This window comes from Anopheles maculipalpis, chromosome 3RL (assembly GCF_943734695.1).
Source record: "Anopheles maculipalpis chromosome 3RL, idAnoMacuDA_375_x, whole genome shotgun sequence".
Taxonomy (NCBI): domain Eukaryota; kingdom Metazoa; phylum Arthropoda; class Insecta; order Diptera; family Culicidae; genus Anopheles; species Anopheles maculipalpis.
Genome location: NC_064872.1, coordinates 23,230,556 through 23,254,501, shown reverse-complemented (window position 1 = coordinate 23,254,501; position 23,946 = coordinate 23,230,556). Strand labels below are relative to the sequence as shown.

The window sequence follows — 23,946 nt, the reverse complement described above, 5'->3', positions numbered from 1 at the left end:
TGTGAGTTGAGTTTGAAAAGTTTGTTAATTAGTAAGGCATTTCCTGTTGCCCAATCCTTAGACCCTTAGTTTAGTGGCCACGTGGCGAATTGATTGGGACATTCCATATCAGTGACTTGATGGAAGTGATTTTGACACAGCACACACGAAACGATACAGTAAATGGGATGCATTTTTCAAACAAAACCCATTAATGGATGGAATGCCGCGGCGAGTAAATTTCTATTTTTCTACAAATAATTTAGGTCAGTTGGCATGCCTTTCAGTTTGAGGAAGTATAAAGGAAGTGGCAACAATAAGGCTACTATATACTTTGACGGAGTTCCGATTAGAGATTATTCTAGATAGGGTCGGAGTCAAAGATAGAATCTGACAACATGGGACAGTAAGGCTGTAGAGGCACCGGTCTTCACACGGTAGGACCGGGATTCCCGTAGTGGAGACGGCCTATCCAACTACGTGGTATCAGCAAGTCTAGTAAACTAATCGATGACCAGCGTGACATACTTACCAGCGTGACGTTATACCAAGAAGAAAAAGAAGGATCTGACTCATTTGGTAAACGCTCTAGAAAGTAATTTGTCCTAAAAACTATTGAAGAACCACTCAAAGAAAACTGTTGCAAACTGCCATTTTCATGGGATTGCTCACTGAACTTTGAGATGAAGATCTTTTGAAGAATTCGTCATTGAAGTGACTTACTACACTTGAGCAGTCCCAACATCCGATTAAATATTTGTCTTAATACACAAACCGCATTTGAGGCGATCCGGTCGACGTCGACCGTATGTTGAAAAGACTATCCTACTTCGGGGAAAATTAAAGAAAAGCTAAGCTTTGACGGCTAACCAAGTCCATTCTAGGCTGTATTTTCAGCTTGAAGAATAAGAATACTCGTAATATCGCCCACAACAATAAGATCTTTGGTGATCATGCCACGAATTGTGGTAACTTAAAACGAGGTTTACTAATAATGTGGGAGACAAATGGAACAAACGCACGACTTAAATGAGTATCTGATTCGTAGAGGAAAAAGAACTTTAGCTTGAAAAAAGAAGTAGCTCCGTTCCGTTCCGTTCCGTTCCACCAATCCCTTGGAATGTTGTGATCTGATCGACGATCCTGCCATATGTGCCGATATACATATGTGCCTCAAACTAGGATCCAGAAAATTGCATCAAATTGACGCGAAGTCTTCTACAAGCAAAATCTAGTGCTATTTATCCAGAGATTCTTTTTTGGAAAGGAGGAGAATTCATCCAGATGTTGGCAGAACAATGTGATCGTCATCTTCTTGGACTGTAGAACCTCAGAAATCCTTGGCATGCAATTTCTAACATCCTTATCTTTCAATGGCTCGCGAAAACGTGACTAGATAGGCAGTTCTACATATCAAGGAACGGTTCAGATGGGATTCCGGGAAGAGACCACTGGTAACATATCTAGCTAGAGGAATTATCAGGAAAACAGAAGCACGGAGAGGTTATTTACAATTGATTATGACGGTCCAATGCCGTATTGTCGGCACGGAGAGGTTATTTGCTTGTTTTTTGGCATTGCTAAAGTAGACAGCTGTTCATGAAGAAATAAACCAGGGACAGAGCAACCTGAAAACTAATTATTGAACTGATCATGCCGTACGTAGATCGTAGAGCAGGGATAGTCGCAAATAGTGTTCGAGTATATTGAAGAACTCTTAGAAAGATATTTGTAATTAGTGGCTCCCTGAGTAAACTGTTTGTTCATGTCGCAAAGTAACAAAGTTTGGAATATTCCTGTGCATAACACAAACCGTCGTCATGATAGGAGAAAGTTGTTTAAGGGATATACAACCTGTCCCGTCTAAATGCTACCTTATGCCAAATGAATAATAGTGGGGTGCCTTGCAACACAAATTCAATAAACTTTGGCCTTCCTGCCTCGTTCGTACATGTAAGCCTGACTTCTTAGGCTAATGGAAGAGTTTCGAAATTCAAAGAATCTTCGCAGTTCAGCCAAGGGTTGTTGTATTTACCAGTAAAGAAAAACTAAAACTCCAGTAAAACTAATAAAGCCTGCATCCTGCATAGCATCCTTAGAATTAAGAAATAATTTCCTTTGAGGGTGAAGACAAGAGTTATAAGTCTTTGCCGTTTGCACCGAATATTTACTTCAACATTCTTTCTGTCTTAAGAGATTTATATTAAACCGCTTATCCTACGAGCCCCTGGCACAGTTATAGGATAATCCATAAATCCATCCTCACACACAGAGTAAATTCAATCAAACGCTACGAGATCTGCACCACACATGTCAACGCATGCATCAGAGAGCAATTTCTGTCTAGGCTTTGCGAGGTTTACTCCAAAAAAAAAAAAAACGCCTGTACATTCCACTTTACAACATACCATCTGCTGTCAGCGAAAGGGGTTTTGGGGGCCGGTTTAGCTTTGAAGCAAGCTTCAATTAATTTACAACAATCTGATCCATGCTGTGCGTTTCGCTTCGCTACACCCAAATGGTATTCATCAAAACATCATCCACAAATTTCCTCTTCGGGGGCAAAACAAAGAGAAAAAAGGCACAAAATGAAGGACTACAAATAAAACCTCGTGAAAAAAAAAACAACTGTTGTTGTTGGGTAGGGTTGACGAGTTGTTCATTAAAAAAATGTTGGGCCACGAGCCACGAAATTACCACGAGGAGCAGGCAGGCCCAACCAGGAATCAGCCAATTCGTCTATGCTCTCCATCAAAAGGGCACTATGCTTCGGCTTTTTCGGTTCGGTTTGCATTTCCAATCCTTTCTGGCGATTTATTTTTTTTTCTGGCGAAAGCTCTCTCGTGGATTCCAGCAGATATTGGGTGGATGTGGGTGATGGGGCATTTTTGTTTTGAACTCTCATTTTCACGTACGCGCGCCCTGTCCTTATTCAACCGAGAAAAAGAGGCATAACCTGCACATGGAGGCATGTGTGTATGTGAAAAGAACTTTCCTTTTCCATAAAATAAGCGTCCTAGAGGTAGAGGGAGGGATAGGAAGATCAGGAGCTCGGCAAGAGGATGGAAGAGTTGGTTTTTGGTGTTGTCATGCAATTTGGAGGACTTCCACAGGGCTCTCGTTGATGTCAGATTCCATCCTCTTCCAGCTGCCGATGGCTGCAAGTGTGTATTATTTTTTATTATTGCACTAAAAGTCCTGCCTGATGATTTCCGTTTTTTTATCGCCCAACTCGGATCGACGGATGCGTTGGCGCTTTATGGTACACACACACACACACAGCTGGGGCTGAAGTAATAGAAGCAGCACAACAGCACGGCGCCGCCACTATTTGTGCATTCATTCAATAAATACACACACAAACACATTCAGCAGTGGACACGACACGAAATTAAAATATCCACCCGGGACCACATAAACTGTTCCGGTAAAGGGGGCAGACCGATTCAAAGCTTATGTGTGTTCCCACCGGAGGAGATCTGTCTGCACAGAGTAAAGAGGGTGCCGTTTGTCGACGGGGTCTAATTCTCTGCATCCCTTCCATTGGAAAATGAAAAGCTAACAAAACTGGACAAAACAGACATCCTCCCCGTGACTCTCCCTAGCTACCTTCTGCTCCCGGCGTTCTCCAGCAGGAACACAGATTTTCAGCTTTTTTTCTCACCCTCTAACCAGCATCAGGAAAGAACGACGTGTTGTTTGGACGACGCGCTGTTGCACACGCCTGTCGATGACTGTTCATTCCAGGCGCGTGTTTGTGCCACCCTTTTACTGAGGCTTGTGGACCAAGTCGGAGGCTCGGTGTCGATCGAAACGTGGTCAAAACGTGGCGCACGCTTGGGTCGGCAGCGTTCATTAATTCACTTTCGGTGTGGCTGGTCGGTGGGCCTTTTGCTGGTGAAAAATAGAAACAAAAACCCTCCCTGGAACTCTGCGTCAATTTAGACTGGACATTCGTACCGTACGCAGTGATGTTTGGTAAGCGTACGAATCGGTACAACGATGACCGATGTTAGTTTGGGATAAAGACCCCCAATGTCCGTGGTCCTTGGACGCAGTCCAGAAAAATTGGAATGATGAACAACGCTCAAAGCGTCCGCACAGAGCACCGGAAAAAGGATTGATTGTTTATTTGTTAAATAATAAATATTTAATCCCAGTACGTTGTAATACATCGAGCCAGATATTGATCAAAATGGAGTCGGCGTGCTTTCCAGGATCGAAAACTTGGAATTGAAAAAAATGGATGCAAAAAGCCAAACTTCCCTTTTTTGTACATTGAATTCCAATGTTTAATGGCAATCTCGAGCAGCTCGAGTTAGAAGTAAATTCTTCCCTGTAACCCGACAAAAACTCCGGGTTTGTATATATCCCGAGGTGTTGTCTCCTTGCGATGAGAAGTTCCAAAACTAACTGTCATAATTGTTATGGCCATGGGGAAAGTTTGAAATATAAATTATAAACTTCCATCATTGTCGTGCCCACCTCACTCTCTTGGGGGATATCTTGTCAACCTTCGGAAATGGTTTGAGAAGGAGTTGGGGAAGTTGACTTTTCGCATCGACACAACACCCCGCCGCTTCACTATGTAGCTCGGGAAAAGAAGATAGACATTCCCCTCCCGTCAAAAGTTCTAGCCCTTCTGCTCCTTCTACCTAATTTTTATTAATATTTAATCAGCAACTCGATTTGCATTCGCTTTTGAAATTTGAATGAATATTATAATCGAGCCGATGGTTCGGTCGGTGCCGCAAGCATGGATTCATTTCTGCGGACAAGGTGGACTACAACAAGAGGTGGGAGAAGCATTTATGGAAGGTTTGCAGGTTTCGTTGCGAGGATACCGCTCGAACACGAGAGACACGTGTATCCGGCCATGGTAAGATATATCATCACGAGGATCCTAATCAGGGGTTTGTCCAATTTTTGTACCAAAAAGTCGTCTAGAATTTGGAGCATTCTCGTCCAATCGAACGGGAATAGAATATTCCATTAAAGAACGAATTAAATTTTCGCTTCAGTCGATTTCATGTCTGCTTTCGAACGACTTCCCATGCGGCCTCCCATGCCAACTATCCGGAAATGTATCGCCAGAGCGGTATCCTTTCCAGCTCGACAACTCGGCGAAATGTGAAGAAGAGCTCTCATCAAATGCTTCGCTGTACACGTTCTGTCGAAAGGCGGCCGAACCGCAGGCTACAAACACAGTAGCTCTAAATCTAGGCCACCACATTCCCAACGTCGAGTAGTCAGTCGTCCCATCGGTGCAGAGCCTCCCGGGAAAAGAGGAGGAGACTAACCACGACGACGACGATGAGGGTGCTCAGCTGTTTTTACCTCGAAATAATTGAAATAATTACCAATCCATTAAAATTTAATTACGATTTAATTATATTTAGAGAAAACAGAAAATGTCCCCTTCGCTTCAGGTCTGGTATTGAGATTGAGCAGCGTCCTATGAGGGTCCAGAAAAGTAAGAGTTGCAAAAAATCGGAATCAAGCAAGGATTCTGGATTACAGCTCGAGGACAACAAAAAAGAATGCTTCACCCACACAACGCACACAAAGAAAAAGAACAAAGGACAAAAAAGTGTGAAAGGCCGTTGGGTGGTTTTGGTAGCTAGTAAACACACACAACAACACCCTAAAGCAGAAACAGACATCACCACGGGACAGGACAGGATAAATCGATAATCTCGATTGGTATACTGCCTTCTTGCGTTTGTGGTTTTTGAGGGACAGCAAATCAGGACCTATGTATATCAGGCGCCACTTAGGATCGGTAAGAAAAGGGAAGCGGAGACATCGCTTTTTTGCAGGAAGGTTGAAGAGTTCATTAATTCTAATAACGCATTGACAATCGGAATATTGGCTTTTGGTTTAGCCAACACAAAAAAACGCACCAAAACAAGGGTCTGGTTAAAGACCGGATTTGGATCTGGCAGGACCAAATCCACACGCCGACAAAGGATTGGGCCGAGAGTGTGAGATATCCTCTCATGTGGTTGGTACGTGCCACCCATACGTAAAATGCGTAAACGGAGCAATATTCCGATTTTTATCTGCTTTTGTCGCCGAAAATCCTTGCCTTCCTTGGCCTTTTTGTGCTTTTTTTCGGTAAGAAAATGGACACATAATAGTGTGGTGAGAGAACGGATAACATCCGATACAATCTTCGATCTTTGATTGGGGATGTATGCAGATTGAATGGTCCCACAATAATGGATTTGCTGTGATGCAAAATTCAACAAAGGGATTCGATGTTTCATGGGAGAATTAGGGGAAGACTTTATTAGGGACGGAAGTAGTAGTGAGATTATTAGTGGAAATGTATTTATTCCCCTTTCACCAGATTGCTTTAGTTTGCTTGTTATTGCGTATATAAAAGATAAAAGCTTACCTGATCAACAACTTCATACCAGCGCGCCTGATGGAGAGGTTGATAGAAGAAGCTCACATCACTCACACACACACACACGATTCACAGACTTAACCGTTTCTTCACTGTGATATTATCTTTAACCGTCGCACTTTACTGACACACATTCCCGTACTTCCCGGGATCGTTTTTTTTTCTTTTCTTTAATAATTTAATAGCTTGTTTTTCGTTTATTGAAGTTCACCGTTATCAATAAATTGCTTCCATCGTTTTTTCTTCTCTTCTTTCGCAGTGTTCAGTTGAATTGTTGCTTGTTTTAACCACTTTTCATTTTCCCATGTTCTCATTCAAGTATTATCACTCTTTTTATTATTTTCCCTTTTTCTGTTTTGCTTTCATTTAGGAAAGTTTGTTGCAGTAGACGCAAGTGTTTTGTTCAAGTTTTAATTCATCTTGTTTTTTTTCTATTTTAGTTGGTGTGGTAATAGTTTAATTGTTGCATTCATGGCCACTTATGTATTATTGAGGGTGTTGTCTATTGTGCCATTCACTTTCAATTGTTTTATCAAAGTTTATCCGAGAGTTCCCACACTTTCTTCACACAAATTTTAGTTCTCTTTTCAGTTATCATGTTTATCACGAGTTTTAGGAGTGTAATATCGTTTTGGTTTACTTTTGCATGAAGATGATTATCCATGGCGATGCTTGTATGAAGGAGCATGTAAGAGTGTGATAGAAAAAGTGGATAAGCGATTTACAAAATCGCAAAACAAAAACACTTGCGAAAGTAATTAATTATACTACACTATTTTACACAATATAAAAAAAACACATGGATCGCAAAACATTGTAACTTGTTCAAGGGAAAGAAAGGTTTGGATTGAGGGTAGGGGAGAAGGAACATGCCTTCTGTTCTTAAAGTCGGGATACATTAAAGCTTTAGAAGCGACAAACAATCGAACGATAGGTTTTTTTTTTTCTTTTGTTAACGAACAGCACAAGAGAGATTAGCGAAAGGGAACGTTTCGGGAGATGCTTTGTTTAACTGTGTAAATGGTATAATGTTAGCACTTTTGTTGCTTTTTACACGATTCCTTATAAAGAAGTTTTAAAGACTAAATTTCATACACTAGCTAGAGATGAAAGGTGTGCGCGCGCAGATTGATTATGATAGATAGTTTTACCTTCGTATGATGTATGATACTGCTTGAAACTAACGTGTGAGTAGTGGGTGTGTTTGTTTGTTGTAGTATGCAAAAGGGATTTTTTTTATCGTTAAAGGATATTCCTTACTCAGGTAATAGCTATTTACAAAAGATAAAACACATTTCCTGCTCAATACACAATCTGCATGATTGATTTTCTTTTTGTTCTCGCTTGTCTATTTCAGAAAACTCTCCAAAAAAAAAAGTTCACAGCGCACAAAATAGTGCCTGCACACACACACACACGCACACACACGTGATAGTAAAAAAAACAGAGGAAGGAAAAGGTTAATGGTGTACTAATGCCAATACGCGCGCGTGTGTGTGTGATAGGTGTGCTAGATGTTTTCGTTTACAATTCTTAAGCTTACGACGATTACACATCCACCAAAAATACACATTTGATCATTTGCCCTTTTTACAGCAAAAATTCTCTCACAATTCAATTATTGTTTCCGTTGAACGCATTATGGTTTGGTGTGCGTTTGTGCCCACACAGCGATCCCATTTTCAAATCGGATAGGTGGCAGTATTTTCATTAAATTTTCGTTTTAACTATTACACACAAACATTATTCAGTCGCCATCATTATAAACACGGCAGAAAGGAAAGTGGAAAGCATTTTTCAAATTTTCTCTCCTTTTTTTTATCTTCGTTACAATCAATGTAAAACTTCTTCCCCCTCGCTGCCGGTAACGAGATCAAACACACACGATCAATTTTCCGCACGTTTGAACTCGCCACACATCATCACTGCCGGGCACTGACATTTAATCAATTTTGCCCCCGGCTGGTATGCAGCACGCATTACACGCTTCATGTTCCGCTTCTCGTACCGACCACTAGAGTGCGCTCAACGCATGTTTTGTGTTTGCTGTTGAACACAGACTGATGCTCTCTTTCTCTCGCTAAGATTTGATTCGCGGAATAAGTAATTAACTGGCACTTTTACCATTGCATGACCAATAACACTGACATGTGAAATTGATATCACAAAATTGGTGTGCCATTTCGACTTAAACACTACCACCCAGCAGCAGCCGAATAAACCCTATCCAAATGGTGGTTTGTGTGTATAGTACACACACTGTGTGTGTACTCGTGGTAGTGCTCTGATTTTTTCATCCTTTCTGCCGCTGCTGCTACCTGTATATATGGTTTTTGGTCCTGATTTTTTTTCTGTTTTTTCTACCCTTACGGGAGAGGTCGGTTAATTAATTTAATGGCTTCACTTGCGTTAATGAGGCTTAATAATGGCGATCGAAATGATGACACGTTTTCTGTGCGTTTTCACCTGCAATTTCACCAATATTACCGTGTATCGTGTTGTGTCGTCCCGCAACACTCCAAATTGAAGACCGTTGGAGTGAAAGTTAATTAATAGCCTTTTTCGCGCCTCCAATAACACGCACGCAATGGTGTTGGTGGGGCGGGCAGATAGTATACAGTTGGCTATCCTTACCACTGCGGATTCTTTACGGGCAGTGGGCAACAATCTGTCTACTTTGTATCGGCCTTTAGGTGGATGTCCTATTGATCTCGCTTCCAGTGGTAGATTACTTCCGACTCGTTAGGCTTACGAAAAATCGTATAAGCCATATAAAAGGTATGATCCGCCTAGAGCTGCGCTGGTGGTGTAAATATACACTTGTTTCGTCTTTTATCGTAAATTCTCCTATCTTCTCTCTCTTGGTGTATGTCCACATGTGTGACCCTCATCTCCCTATGGTGTTGAATGCTTGGTGTTCTTCTTTTACCGGAACCTTAAGCTTACTCGGCACCAGCCGAACTATCGTGCGTCATGTTCGAATCTAAGCTAGCACAATCGGAGTCTTGTTCCGCATTGCCATTATAGTTGGCCGCTTCCTGTAGCCGCATCAGCATATTCAACAGTGGGTCCTGATTTTCCGAATTTCCCGGAGCGCTCGCCTCCAGCCCAACATCGTCGGCTGTAATTTGACGAAGTTGTGGCACTGTCGTTGGGCCAACTGGCCATGGATAAGTTTCGCGAATGTACGTACAGGGATCAACCCATGCACCACCGCGACGTCCGTACAGCTGGACGCCCTCCCGAACAGCGTCCATAAGATATGGCGCTAGATGGTAGTTCCAGACGTCCGTGAACCAAACCTGCGAATCGGGCAGATTCATCGGACAGGAAAGGAATAAGCGTGGTCCGATCGTCACATCGCTTGAGCTGTGTGTCTCCAGGAAGCTGTTAATGTGCTGCCAAACGGTTGGCAACCATTTCAGCACCTTTTCGAGCTGTGGTTGCTGTTGCTGGTTTTGCAACTCTACCGAGAATAGTTTGCGGCGCAAGAATCGGCCCAGGAATCCTTTCACCGGTTCCATGTGGTTTGCCGTCAGTACCTGGAGAAATTGGACAAATATTAAAAGAGCATTAGATTTTGTTGGAGCAATGGACTCCTTTTGTTGCTACTCACCCATCGGAAATTATGATGAAGTTGCAGGTTGGTTGTGTTGCACGTTGCTTGCGACATCGTTCCAATAATACACGGCAGCTTAGCAGCTGTGGCACTTAGTAGACACGAGAACACATCCCCAAGAGCGGAAGCGTGATGAAGATTGTCCAGAATAATGACCGCTGGCAGCTCTTCTGCAGCTCCGTTCGACATTGAGGCCTGCTCGGCGATATGTCCAAGGTATTGTTGCAGTTCCTTTGAAGACTTGTGGTCGACACTGTTTTAATAAAAGAATGAAGCGTATTAGTAAGTGTAGCTTGTACAAGAAGGACCTTGAAGTACAACTAACTTGAATGTAGCAATCGCCTCAATTGGATTATCACGGCCCGCACGTGCCACAAGAAACTCGGCAAGCTTTCGCGCAAGGTACGATTTCCCCGTACCGCTCGGTCCACACAGTATCAGTCGCCGGTGTTCCGTCAGCAGCGAAATGTATCGATGAACGATGTTTCGCAATATCAGACTATCAAACGCAAGGCTTCCGACACCCTGCAGACAAATGTACAGCGTCTTCACATTGCCAATGATATAGCCACAGGGCAACAGTTCCGGGAAACCCATCTCGGGCCCTCGCTTCGCCTCTCCAAGATGGTACGACGTGATGGAATCCGTATTCAGTCCCAAATTCGTTCCCGGATCAATTCGTGACAAATAATCCTTGAACGTCTTCCGCACGATATAGTCCAGATTCTGCCAGGTCGTCTTGCCCGAGATGTACGTGTACGCTATGACAAACTCGTTCGTTTCTATCCCATTCCCAAGCGAGAAGGATGACGATTTGGGTCCCTTCTCACCACCGTTCGCTTCGAGCTTCTCACCCCCTACCAGCTCATCGTCCGGCGATGAGTGATAGTAGTTATCACATTCGTTCATCTCTTCCGCATACTTGGGGAAGGATTCCGGCTGCCCAAGATAGACCGCGATGGAAATCTTTTTCCCATCGACTGGATCAGCCACATCTTCAGCGGGTGTTGTGAGAATTTCATTCACCATTGCCGCTCGCTCGATTGTCGGCGACAGTTCTGCGATAATGGCTGGACTGAGTGGTGCTGGCGGTGGTTCTGGGGCCGGCGCAGGCGGTATATTGTCTTCTTCCGTTTCATCTAGATTTTGCGGTAGTTCCAGTGGAGCTCTTCCCATACCGTTATCGGCCGCCAGGCTGTAACGGCGTGGTTCGCCAATTGATCCACTTGGACTGACGGGACCTAGGGAGACTTCACTTCCGGCGAGAGAACGTGTCGTTACGAGCCGTTGCAGTCGTTCATTGTTCTGCTTCAGGTTCATCATTTCCTGGCGCATTTTGTTCACCGTGTCTTTGAGGCTTTCGAGCTGCGATGCGGAGCTAAGCGCTTCCAGCCGGATGTCGGTAAGGACCAAGTCCTTTTCGCGCAATTGTTTCTTGAGATCTTCCACCACGGGATTTCCATTCAGTTCGATCGCATCGACGGGTTTGGCTGTATGGAAGGGAGAGCGGATGTTAGTTTAATATGTTGTGACAAGTCTTGTGTACAAATCACACCCACCATTGTCAATAACGGTCATCGTTTTGTGCGGACTACCTTTGGTTGGCGAAGGAGGTGGCAGTCCTGCACCGGGTGGCGGTGGAATTCCGCCCTGTTTCAGACCACTTCCCATCACCGTGGTGGTGGTAGTGGTGGCGGACGTTCCATTCTCCAACACCGATCCATGATGATGGTGATGGTGGTGGTGATGATGATGGTGATTGCCACCATCCGACGTCACTCCCGTACCAGCCGAAGCCGACGTCGTAACAGACGACCCATTGCTGCCCGCCGTTACGTGGCGATTGGTTTTGGAGATTTTGGCATTGCGCGAAAAGGCTTTGGTAAATGAGCTTCGGAGCCAACCCTTCTTCTTTTGCTTGCTCTTGTCCTGGGCCGAGCACCCGGAACTGACCGAATTCAACGAGCACATAGAGTCTGAGCTATGGTGCCGTTGCATTTCCGCACCGCCAGCCGACATAGGTGCACCGGTAGCGTTGGAGGACGCTACCGCTTTGCTGTTGGCTGTGCCAGTGGTTGTCGTCGTTGTTTTCGTCTGCTCAGCTGCGATCTGTAGAAGAAGCATTGGAAGTACCGGGTGAGCAAAGGTTCAAATGGAGTAGACAAGACGGGAGATATGAACTTACCGCCGTTCCGTTGACCTGCCCATTAACTTGTACGCCCATACTCTGCATATGGGCGGTAGTTAAACCGGCCTGGATCGATTGCTTCCGCAGCAGCTCTATCGTTTGGCGCATGTCCAATATTTCGCTATCCTGTAAATATAAACAAGGAAAACCCAACAACGAATAAGTTTACTCTGCTTATGATGCTCCTGCCAGCTTTTCATTCCAACGAAACCTACCTTCTTCTCCGTTGTCGCCGTAAGCGATTGCAGTCTGTGGGTCATGTTTGAAAGACTCTGCTCGAACGCAGCCACCACATGAGCCTGTTAAGCATTAAAGGAGGAAAAACCATAAAAAACGTCAATTAGTGTCAGTCTATTGAGGAAGGTTCAGTTAAAGACTTTAGCTGAGATCTGTATGTGTATAACCTTCGCTCCGAAACGTCGAATCATTATGATTTCTCTTGTCGAACCCGGAAGACAAGTGCCTTACTGTACATCCGTCTTCCCGTTTCTGGACATGCATTTGACGGCAGTAATGATGAGATTTTCCCATACCGAAGGGTGAAAGTACTTCGCTGCATCGATTCCAAAAAGCGTCTTCCGATCAATTAAAAGATACAATGCACGACCGATGCTGTCCAATTTTAATTGTTTGACAAGAAAGTATGAGATCATGTGAAGTTAAAGCTCGAAGATCGAAAGGAATATCGCTATATTGAAAGAGATTTAGTACGATCAGTAGTGTTGTACGGCAACTCTCGGGGCGATTTCCACTACAAATGACGAAAACTCGACAACTTCCAACCATTAAAATCATCGACATCATCACATTTAATTGAAAAATGTCTCAGTGACCGGGAATTCCTTCACCCGGAATGAAGTATACCAAATTAGACCGATGGGGTTCATCGTCGCGCCATTCGCGATATCAAAAACATTGCTCTGCTCAATTAGTATTGATGGGGTGTGATGGTGATGGTGCTTATGATTGGATTCGATGGTAATGGCCGAGAACTATTCGCTCTCCCTGCGAGTCAAAACCACACACAGTTACTGATGATGACAGATGTATTATACTTTCGTGGACCTCTTCACCCTCTCTTTCCCATTTTGTTTCGGAGGTCCAAGTCCAGGGCCATACAGAATGTGTGTCGCTGGTAAGGAATTCGTGCGGTACGCGTTTCTTGAAGAAAATAAGTGTGTGAGATTGAATATTTTATCGGGTAACGTTGCTCCAAGTTGTTGCCTCCTTTTCCCACCACTCAACGTACGGTGTTATTCTGGACGGTTACAATTGAATTTCCATATGAATAGGAAGACATTAAGTGGATGGAGCCGCATCATCAACCACCACAAAAGTCAAATGTGTAAATGTGACCCTTTAACAACATCCCTGGAACACTTGCCCCATTTCCAGATGCAACTCTTCCCGGTATCCATCACATATCTAACAAGTCTTCTACCATAATAGGGGAAGGAAACAAAAGCATCGTGTCCCCGAAAATGGGAAGATTATTTTTCAGCCCACCCGAAGAAAAGTAATTGTCAAGTGGTTGTTCTCTTCACGTCGTAGATTGACGCATTATTTGTGGAATGGCCATCAGTTCGGATGAATACCGGACCCACCACACAAACACACAAACACAAACTCTCCGAATTGGAGGCGCGATATCGCATCATCTTAATAGGATTGTTGTTTCAATTTCGGTCTAGAAGGAGTTCCCATGTCTTGTGCTTGGGGCAGTGATATAGGCCATACTGGAACACAGTTTTTTGGATGGGGTGTTCTCGGTCTTGAAGAAGCAGATAGTCGTGAGAAATTGTCGATGTAACCAGTGTTACTAGAAGAAGTGTAATTGAACGGTACAGATATGAGATTTGTTCAGCAAAACAGCTGCATTCATCTTGAATGAATTCTAACACTAATGTCTCTTACATCCTGTACTTGTATTTATCAATTTATCACCTTCTGTTAGCGCTTCTTCCTTTGAGATAACATCGCAGGTTATCTTTATGCCTATGCTAGAGACTCCACACACACACGCAAAACAGTAGATACACCACAAAAAACTCATACTTCACTGCTGCAAACCAATGTACATATGGGTAGCGCACTATAAATCCTATCTAATCTAATCGGTTAGGTTCGGTTTTATTACACCTTCTGGAAGGGAAATTTCGAGCAACAAACGATAAAGAACTTCATCATCACTGTTCAGTAGCGCGCCATGGGACACAAACTTCACTGTTTAATTCAATACTCGGCAAGTGAAGTCGCGTGATGCTTTCATGTGCAGTTGAGTTGATTGCTCGAGTCCCTCAAGGGTTCTAATAGAATCGTGCACATGCAAGAAACGGTTTAACATGTTTGATGTTCAGTCCCATCGTTTTATTGCGTGTGCAATGTTCGGTAGAGGGACCCTCGACTTTTGAGCCCCCATCAAAAATTCTCAAATGTTCGGTACATATGAAATTTAATAACTTCATCCTCCAGGGCTGAGTCAGACCATCAGCCCATTCATGGGAACATATTTCACCAAGTCCAACTGCACCACCTTCAGGGCATTCGCAAACGTTGTACCGCGAATCAAGTCCCTCCAAAACTCGCATCAACAAAACTGTAAAATCACAATCTGCTCGAAGCCATCAATTGGGCGAACGTACTCGCCCGCCAATGGTGGTGACCCGATTTGAAGTTACATTCATGTTGCATACCTCTTGCTTCCACAACTTATCTGTGTGCAACCGAACCGCTCGAGGGTCTCCACCATCCGCCGCGTACCGAGGTCAATAATTTGTACTGCAATGGCGATTGAAAAATAGCGCGTGATAGAGAGACGGCGGGGGAGGCATGAAATTAATTTGCCTGGAAAATTTGTTGCAAATGCAATTATTTGCTTCGGGGAGTTGCTCGGGTGGAATATGTTCGCATTCCGTACCCACTCAACCGAGGTTGAATCTTACACCAGACACATGCACACTCACACAAGTACAAATCGAACTGTTGGAACTTTGAAAGGGATTTTGTGTGCAGCATAACAATAAAGAGGAAAAAGCGTGTGAGAAAAATTGCAAACATTGTTGCTAGTAGAGGAAAAACTTAAACAGAAGAGAGACTACAATAAATAAGTGAATTAATTTGTAGTTCTTAACTGGAAACAGTGGGTGCGTTTTCTGGATTCTTCCGTAATTTGTCACCTTCTTTTTTCGACAACTTAATCAATTCTAAATGTTTGATAAAGGAAACGGAAAAGCGATCATGATGCATCAGTAATAGGGTCCTCTCGATGTGTTTATCCCGAGTCGGTGTATAAGAAGCGCAAGGAAAACTTTTACTTAATCCCTCCTGTCTCTCCGTAGAGAGTTTAATTTCGGGGAAAAGTTTTGTCAAGGACGCCTCCCCCGAAGGTGAATCTCCCCAGCTGTGTGTCTCAATGTTTCTTTTTTCGGCGATCTGTTTACTGAGATAAGATAACGACAAACTTTGGGCTGCCGAAATGCGACACACACAAGTTACACACGTTATCGTGAACTTCAGGCAAGACTTGTTCATAGGAACACAGGTGATAGGAGGTTGGTATGGGGAAAACACAGCTCCAAATGTAGGCGAAGGTTATCAAAGTTTCGATAAACAAACCGATTCTGGAGGTGCCGCCGTTGTGCAATGGCACTGTTGAGCGTTATAAGTCTTATATCCTGCAACGCAAAGCTTATCCACAAACGTAACCTCATTCGACGAGTGCTTGTTTGAAGTAAGCGAACCTATCTCGTGCTAATCCAGAACCACGTACGACGTACGCAGATATGCACGTTGCAGGTGAAGGAGACCTCCAACATAGGAAAGCGACTGACTGATGGGCCACCAAGAAGAAAGTTGTCTCATACCGCCAGCGTTGTTGTTCTTCCTCGCACAATTTCTTCAAAGGTAGGAGAATGAAGTATCAAATTTAGTGCCGCATTTTCCATTGTTCTTCACAACTGTCGAAAGCTTTGTGGAGGTCAATACTGTCATTTTTTTTAAAAGCTTGCCATGTAAATGTTGCCCAACTGTCTGTTTCTATTTGCTGGTGAAGGGTCTGCTCACTTGTCAGTTTTATCGCTACACGCGCGACCTTCTCTGGACACTGTGCTGGACCTCGTCGGATCCTCCAAAGGGTAACACAATACCTTTCTCCACTTTCGATCGTTAGCCATCGACACTTAGGGGAATGGACAGACCACATATCTTCCACCAGTCGACCCTAAGAGAACCGCACACGCCGCTATGGAAGTCCTCAAAATAGAAGGCGACACGACACGGTAATAATTTCGAACTCTGGACGTCAACACAAGATGGCATCCGACTAATTGGTAAAAAAAAGCACACACGATGCACTCACCTCTACCCAAGAGGAAGAAAAGAAGCAGATACACACACACCTAATCAGTGTCGGATTTCTTCCGATTTGAGAAGTTGTGCCCTTAGGTCGACGAAAAGCGGAAAGTCGGTGGCAGTTGCCCGGAAGATGTTTACATCGAATTATATCTGTGACACAATCCCTCTGCGAAAGGTCGCCGAGGGAAACAAAAGGGCGAAAGTTATGGAGCTGTCCACTTTTACCTTCTACCTTACCGGGTGGTTTCAGATGATGCGCCATGGAAAGACAATGTCGTTGGCAGCAAAACTAAATTTAATGCCCCATTTCCAGCAGCCCACTTTACCGAGCGCCCAACAATGCGTTTAATGTGTCTAATAGAATGCCTTAGGCACTTACATTAATCGACAAGCAAATTGCGTACCTTTTTTCCCATTTTTGAAATCACTCTTTTAATCCATAAACATGCGATTGGAGCGCGTTTGAAGATGCAGTTGTGACCATCGCCTACGGTCCAACAATAATCATTTAAATCACTCATCGAATAGGAGAACGAACACACATGGTGATCGTTAATCGCAGTTAGCAATTTACAAGCCCACACTTCCCACCATTCTCTGCTCTAATAGGACAAAAATACCTTCAGAAAACACACCTTTTAACTGTTAGAAGAAATATTTAATACTTGCTCGGGGTTGGAAAAGTTGTCGTCAGTTGTTGGTGCTCTTAGGAACAACTTGTCTTTGAAGCAAAGAAGCGCGCGCGTACACATACGTCCGATCACCCATATGGCTCTCTGTTGCTATAAATAATGGATCGATAATTCACCGGCACGCCATAAATTACGATTTACGCTACGAAAGGCAAAACTCATATCGATCGAATGCGATCGGCTGGTAGGCAAATGGGGAAACACCACCACGTAGGATTGGAATTATAGACCAACTTCTTTTTGCCATCTCCGACATAGCTTTGCGCCTCTCGATGTGTCGTCGTCTCGAACGATCAAACTCGATCACCTTCGACGAAATCAATTTACAACTTCCAATCTGTTTAAACGATTATTGGCCCCCGGAACGTTCTCTCCAGGCAAGCACATACAAAAAGGAGAGCTTTAGTAAATCCCTGGACCCCCTACTTCCGTAGGGGGTCTTAGTGATCTCCTGGACGCTTGCAAAAAGGGTGCAAAACTGTTTCTCTGTCTATCGGCGTAACCTATCAGCTGTTATGTGTTGTGATTAGGGTGCCATGTTGTCCTAGCTGCTTCTCCACCCAACTCTTTCTTGCGTGATCGAAATTCACTTAAGTGAAAATTGATTTATCAACGCGTATTTTGGCGTATATGGATCGTGGCGGCGATGGTCGAACACCCCACACGATCATGTCCCGCCTTATCGGCCAATCGATAGGAGAGTTTGCGTGCCAGCCTGGGTCGAACTGGTTTGGAAAAAAAAAATCATAGCTGGAGGTGGGCTGTACCTGAACCCAAACAAGGGCCCTCTCTTTGGGGCCTAGCGTAGAGATGTAAGTAGTTTCCGAGCGATTCGTCACTTAATTGAAAAGCTATGTTCGTACGAACCCATCTGAGGAAGCCCATAAGCAGAGGTAGGATCGAGAAAGGCACACGCACGGACACATGATCGAGTTACGGCCTCACACGCAAAGGGTTTACACCACACAGTCGGCCACAACAAAACCGCGGCTATGTTGGAGATGAAGTGTTGCAAATTGAGTTATCTTGCTGAAGCTGAGTGGTGGCAGCCAACGCTGATTTGCAGCACACGAATCAAACACGATTGGAAGGACGAGATCGTACCGACAAGATATCATAAATTACAAACGCGCACATTGGAAATTAAAATATCCAATTTATCTGGACATGCTATCGATGAAGTTGCGCAGTTACTACCACGCGCCAAAGATCGCCTTCTCCTAAAGGCAAGTCTTGCAAAGAGAACAGAAGATTGTGATGTTTTCAATTTGTTGTTCTCAAATATAACGCCATATGTTTTGTAGCACAAATAGGTAAGGCCAGGGATAGGTTATAGATAATAAATTTACTATAGTGAGATTCAAGAACTAGACTAGAATATGTATATCCAGAAACACTGCCCCTATATCCATAAGCTCAATCCAGGAAATAATTATTTAAACACTCGTTAAATCCTTCTTTTCATACTTCGTTCAGGAAAAAGCGAGAAAATCTGGGCGTCGAATGTGTCAGACATGTTGACAGTTCCTACCAGACACGAAGGTTGACATTCCCTCGCGGTCAACCTCAAATCCGTCGCCTTCTTACTTCTAGCACGCCCTTTTCCCTTCAAGACACCACCATTCCTTTAATAGTGCTAGGCCGTTTATAAATAATCGAAAGTATTTTACTATTGCAGCACCCTTACATCCAAACACACACGGACGTCAAGTTCTCGCCATCTTTCCTCGGGCATTAGTGACACGGATAATAAATATCATTCCACTCGCGCGGTGCAAACGAACTATAATGCGAGTAGCCGCGCGTTACCACCTATTGACGCCAGCACGAGTGGTCCCGTGACTTGACTTATTGTTTTCTAGTTGGCACTTGATTGTACGATAAATTAGAACCGTTCTAAACCCTAGGACTCACGAGGACTGCTTGCGGTTGTTACCGCCAACACTACAGCAGCATTTGCTTTGGGAGCGATGGGATGACGGATCCATTTTAATGCACCGAAAATTGTGTAACCAACGAGGGGATTTGTTTTGTTACCAAGAGTCGTTATCTGCATAGAACTCTGTATCTCTGTTTTGGTTTGTGTGTTTTTGGTAGGAAAAATGTACAACAACTTCACGCTTTTGAGTCTATCAATTATGTATGTAGTTGAATCCGACACTCACCAAGCGAATGCCTAATCCCTTTGGCATACAAACATACAAATGCTACTACTAAAACTGTCATCCCTCCTCTGCTGCTGGTGTTAGCTGTTAGCTAACCTCAAAACATTTTAGCCGACAAATTTTGAATGAACCCAGACCGCAAATATTGCGCCACAATGGCGCATCTGCAACGGAGGAGAGTTTTTCGAGGGGGGGACTAAGAAGTTAATTGCTAACAACTAAAACATTATTGCCACCTCGACTCTTCCCCAGCGCCTGTGGGTGGGTGAGTCTGTGTGAGAGTTGGCTCTGGTTGCAAATAATTCGGATGGTCAGATTATCTGCCGTAATCAAGGGTAATGGGTACATTCCCTTTCATCACAGGAGAACATATAAATGGGGTGATCGCATGTGACAAAAAGCCTTTCGTGTGGCTTATGCCCACCCACCCCTGGTTCACAGTGGACGTTAATTTTAACACTCAATCGGAAACAGCAGCTGCTGAGAGTTGAGGTTTGAGGTTGCATTAACCTTCCCCCAAAATGCAGGGATGAACCTCATTAGGATGCATTTTCGGTTGTCCACAAAATGGTCAAACATTGGTTGCCATATTGTGAAATTATTTAACGCACAAACAGAAATCCCCTGCGTGGCTTGATGGGCAAACCTGATCGAACGTTTGATTCCGCTAATTGTTAGGATCCGTTTAATCGGTGTGTGGAAAACTCAAAATAATAGTGAATTAATATAGAAAGAACTTTGGATGAGTTTCAGAGCTAAATAGCCGATCCGAATGCTCTAGTAATTGGACATTAAAATTCCTCTAATGACAAACCGTGGCACCGTATTAGCCACATCACCAGATACAGATGTAAAACCACTGCGCGCAAATACTCATTTTTTGGCAGGTTGTGCTGTCAAATAATTACACAGTCTGCACCAGACGTTTTCGGTCACCTGTTCCGTCTTATTTGCGTACATTGCCAGAACTACAACTGATGATGCGTTTTCCTTTTTTGCGTCCTTCGTCTTATCGTCGTCGTTGTCGGAAGAAAGGGCATCAGCAGCTGCCGCTGCTGCTGCTTCTGTTTTCTTCGCTTAGAGTTTGCTGCCGCTTTTTTACGATCTGTTGTGTGTTGCATCAACGGCTGCCACAACAAGGAAAGGTGTTTTTTTTTCGGTGGCCAATTTTATGGCCCATACCTACTCCCTGCCAACATTTACGGTATCGCGTCGCGTCCTCGCCGAGAGCAAGAACCGCACCATCAGCGCCATAATCGTTCGCTTGCTGTTGTTAGTGGAGAAGTGCTTCCAATAATAGTAAGCCACCGGGTGATTGTTGTGGCTTCACTAATTAGCGAAGGGATGACCACCGTAAGATATCTACTCGGTGCTCGTAAATCCTGACTCCAAAAAAACACAAAAAGAAATCTCAACCTTAAAGCCATCTCCATAAACAGAGTATAATATGGTTGGCATTTCTATTCCATCGCCATCGAATGATGTGCATCATCATCATCAACCGTGCGACAACATTAGCAACACATGATGGTCGTTTAGCACCTACGGGCGAATGCCTTACATGGCGCAACATTAGCCGCTCCACAAAAGCACCGTAACTGGAGTGGGACTGCAGAAGAAGGTGTCAAAATGAAACCTTCACCGAACATGAAAATCCTCCCTGAGATATGCGCCGCCGGTGCGTGCGGCTGTTTTTTTAAAAGCTGCAGAAATGCCTTCCAATAGCGAAACACTTCTCGCAAACACAACAGACAAACGGAACCCATCCATATAGGCGATGGAAGATGGAGCACGAACACTGGGTTCCGGTTTGTTGTCAAGATCTGCCACCGGAGCGCGTTCAACGTTAAACGAACAATCACGTGAGATTGGTCTTTGGCACTTCCTTCACACGCCTATCGAACTCTCTCATGCGGCTAGAGATTGATCGATTGATTGGAAGCTCTTAGCTAAGAGCTTCCTGTGAGGTCCTGCGCTGCACGTCTGTCTGCTACTCCTACGCCCGGGTACATGTTTTGGCCGCACGCAATAATTTTCACGCTGCAAGCGAGAGGGTGAAATTGGAGAACGCTTTTAAAGCGTACGGCGGGAAAGGGTGACCACACATTTAGCACCTGTGTGCCCACAATCATGCAACGTTTTCGGAACAGTAAAAATAAAACCGAGGTAGTTGGTTTGGGTGGAACATTAATAGACAAACATGCGACGCGTTGATGGCCATCGGCTGAAGTCAAGACACACGCGACCAGTAGAGAACTGTTGGGTGTTGTTAATATCATTCAAACGTTAAGTGTTTTCTCCTGGTGGGATAGTGACCATTCTGACAAAAAAAATCTTTTTTTTTGACCTTACCGTCTTCTGGGTCATGCCGGTCATCTAATGACTTACCAGGCATGATGATACCACGAGGTTAAATCTAATTATTCTAATAAGCAGATTGTATACTCTCAGGCGATTTTAATTTAAATCCCTCAAATATAAGTAATTAGGAGGTAATTACAGAAAAAGCCGGCAAATCACCGTCAACTTGAACTTAAATATATAAAAATAAAGGATGTAATTATTCATTCAGAATTTCTGCAGTCAATTCCTCGAACACTCAGAACGTGAGAACATTGCTGGTTCAGCAGAACCATTAACGTATTAAGAAAATAGAAACGCCTTGTTTACATAGGTCGTTAAAAGACAAACAGATCGATGGTGTGCGTATGTAACCTTGAAATTGGTCTGTTTACACGCTTAAATACCCTCCTATTTCAATGCAATTTCCGGGACACTTGAATAACATTTCGCCTGACAAACAAGAACACCCTATTCTCACCCCATTCTCTAGCCCAAACATTCATTATGAATCGGCAAAAAAACACTATTTGAGGGGAATTGTTTGGTAGGTTTCTCACGCTCTTACAACGGATGACGACATTCACAGTCACCTACCCTCGGCAGTGAGACAACAGCAGCCTGTCTCTTCCTTCACAAATGACAATTAAAGAAAGTTATATTTAAAATAATACAAATTATTGCCACCCTCATTTTTTTCCATCACGCAAATACACAAACAAAAACAATCAAGAAAGGGAAAATGGAAAACTTTCACCATTCTACGCGAGAGGAGCAGATAGAGAAGTAGTTTTCCTTTCTTGCTTGTCGTTCGCTTGTCGCTAGAGGAATATTTCTACGATTGGGGGTATATCTTAAATCAAAGGCACCTTACATACGCCAGGCCAGGAAAATTGCAAACTCGGCGCAAATTGCGAAAGAGTACATAAAATGGAAAACGATGCGGGTCACGATTTTACTTGCCCAAGCACACACTTGCACAGGATTATTTGCACGACGAAGACAAATGTTCCGGCCTGATTGTGGATGAAAAAAACAAATACCAAATACGTCACCCAATACCTCTCTCTAACCCCATTCCCTTCCCCCCCCCCACACACACACACACACACACACACACACACACACACACACACTACTCCCACATCTCATCGTTCATCTAGCGTGCTGTTCCTTGTTCCGGGTTTTAGCCCTATCACCTGAAGGCGTTCGTTTTGGGGTCCGTTTTGTCGGTGATTGGAAAATCGTGGCATCCCGTCAATATATATCTTTTCGCCCCGTGGTATGTGCGCATAGGTCGTGCAGACGCAGAAGTGATTTTTCTGCAATTTTTCACCATCAATCTCGTGGTATGGTAGCTTTTAACGGTGGTCAATCTGCTACCCGTGCTGCATTGAATTGCTTGCCAGACCAATCTATTCACCATTCAAACGTTTAAATGAGTGAAAAATAACGAGCCCCCTCGCACTGGAACGCCGTGATACATATAAGCGAACACGTCGTACACTCGGGATGAACCACTGACAACCGTGCTTGGCGGCGGCCGGATGGGATTTAAAACCCGCCAAATGATGACCTCAACGAAACTGGTTGTTCGGTATTGTATCGCCGATACGGTGCAGCGCCAAAGAGAAAAGTGAACTCAAAACTAAACATACTGCATGGGGTGTCCCATGGTGACGTCCGGGCGTGCCAAGAGACAAGGCGTACTCGATCTCGTTGTTTATTTTCCACTTAACTGCCGCTTTTTTCCTTCGGTGTTACGTGGTCATTATTCAGAAGCTTAAACAAACATCACTCCCGCGACTTTCTGCGGCCAAGGAGAAGGAGAAGATGGCCATTTCTTCGCGGATACGCTTAGAGATCGACCTCCATCATACGCAGGGGAAGAGAGAGCTTTCGCTGCTACAGATCTAATAATGCTATAAATACCTACGATCGTCTAACTAAAGGGAGATCGTATGTGTGTAGGACAGCTTAATATGAATCATGATATGTCTCCACGTTGCACAGTGTGGTCTAGGTTAGTCCATAAGGCTAAAGACTTCATTTTGAAAATAGATTAACTTTAAGATTTTTAACCTTCTTTCCATTTTAATTTGTATTATAATTTACATCTAAATGTAATTAGATAAAGGATTCGACAATATAAAAACAAAATTGCCAAGAAATCAGATTTGCATTAGTAAAGATTTAAA

At 43.8% G+C, this 23,946-nt stretch overlaps 1 protein-coding gene across 1 annotated transcript in view; it reads right to left on the bottom strand.

Moving 5' to 3' along the window:
• Positions 1-9,304: 9,304 nt before the first annotated feature.
• The window catches only part of LOC126563716 (protein sickie), a 231,060-nt gene continuing 216,418 nt past the window's right edge, over positions 9,305-23,946 (bottom strand). Inside the window, exons 14-19 of the mRNA XM_050220362.1 lie at positions 12,414-12,497; positions 12,196-12,324; positions 11,570-12,119; positions 10,336-11,500; positions 10,008-10,263; positions 9,305-9,933 (exon numbers count right to left, since the gene is read on the bottom strand). Of these exons, the coding sequence (XP_050076319.1) occupies positions 9,334-9,933; positions 10,008-10,263; positions 10,336-11,500; positions 11,570-12,119; positions 12,196-12,324; positions 12,414-12,497 (2,784 nt within the window). The 3' untranslated portion in view covers positions 9,305-9,333. The remainder of the gene's footprint in view (positions 9,934-10,007; positions 10,264-10,335; positions 11,501-11,569; positions 12,120-12,195; positions 12,325-12,413; positions 12,498-23,946) is intronic.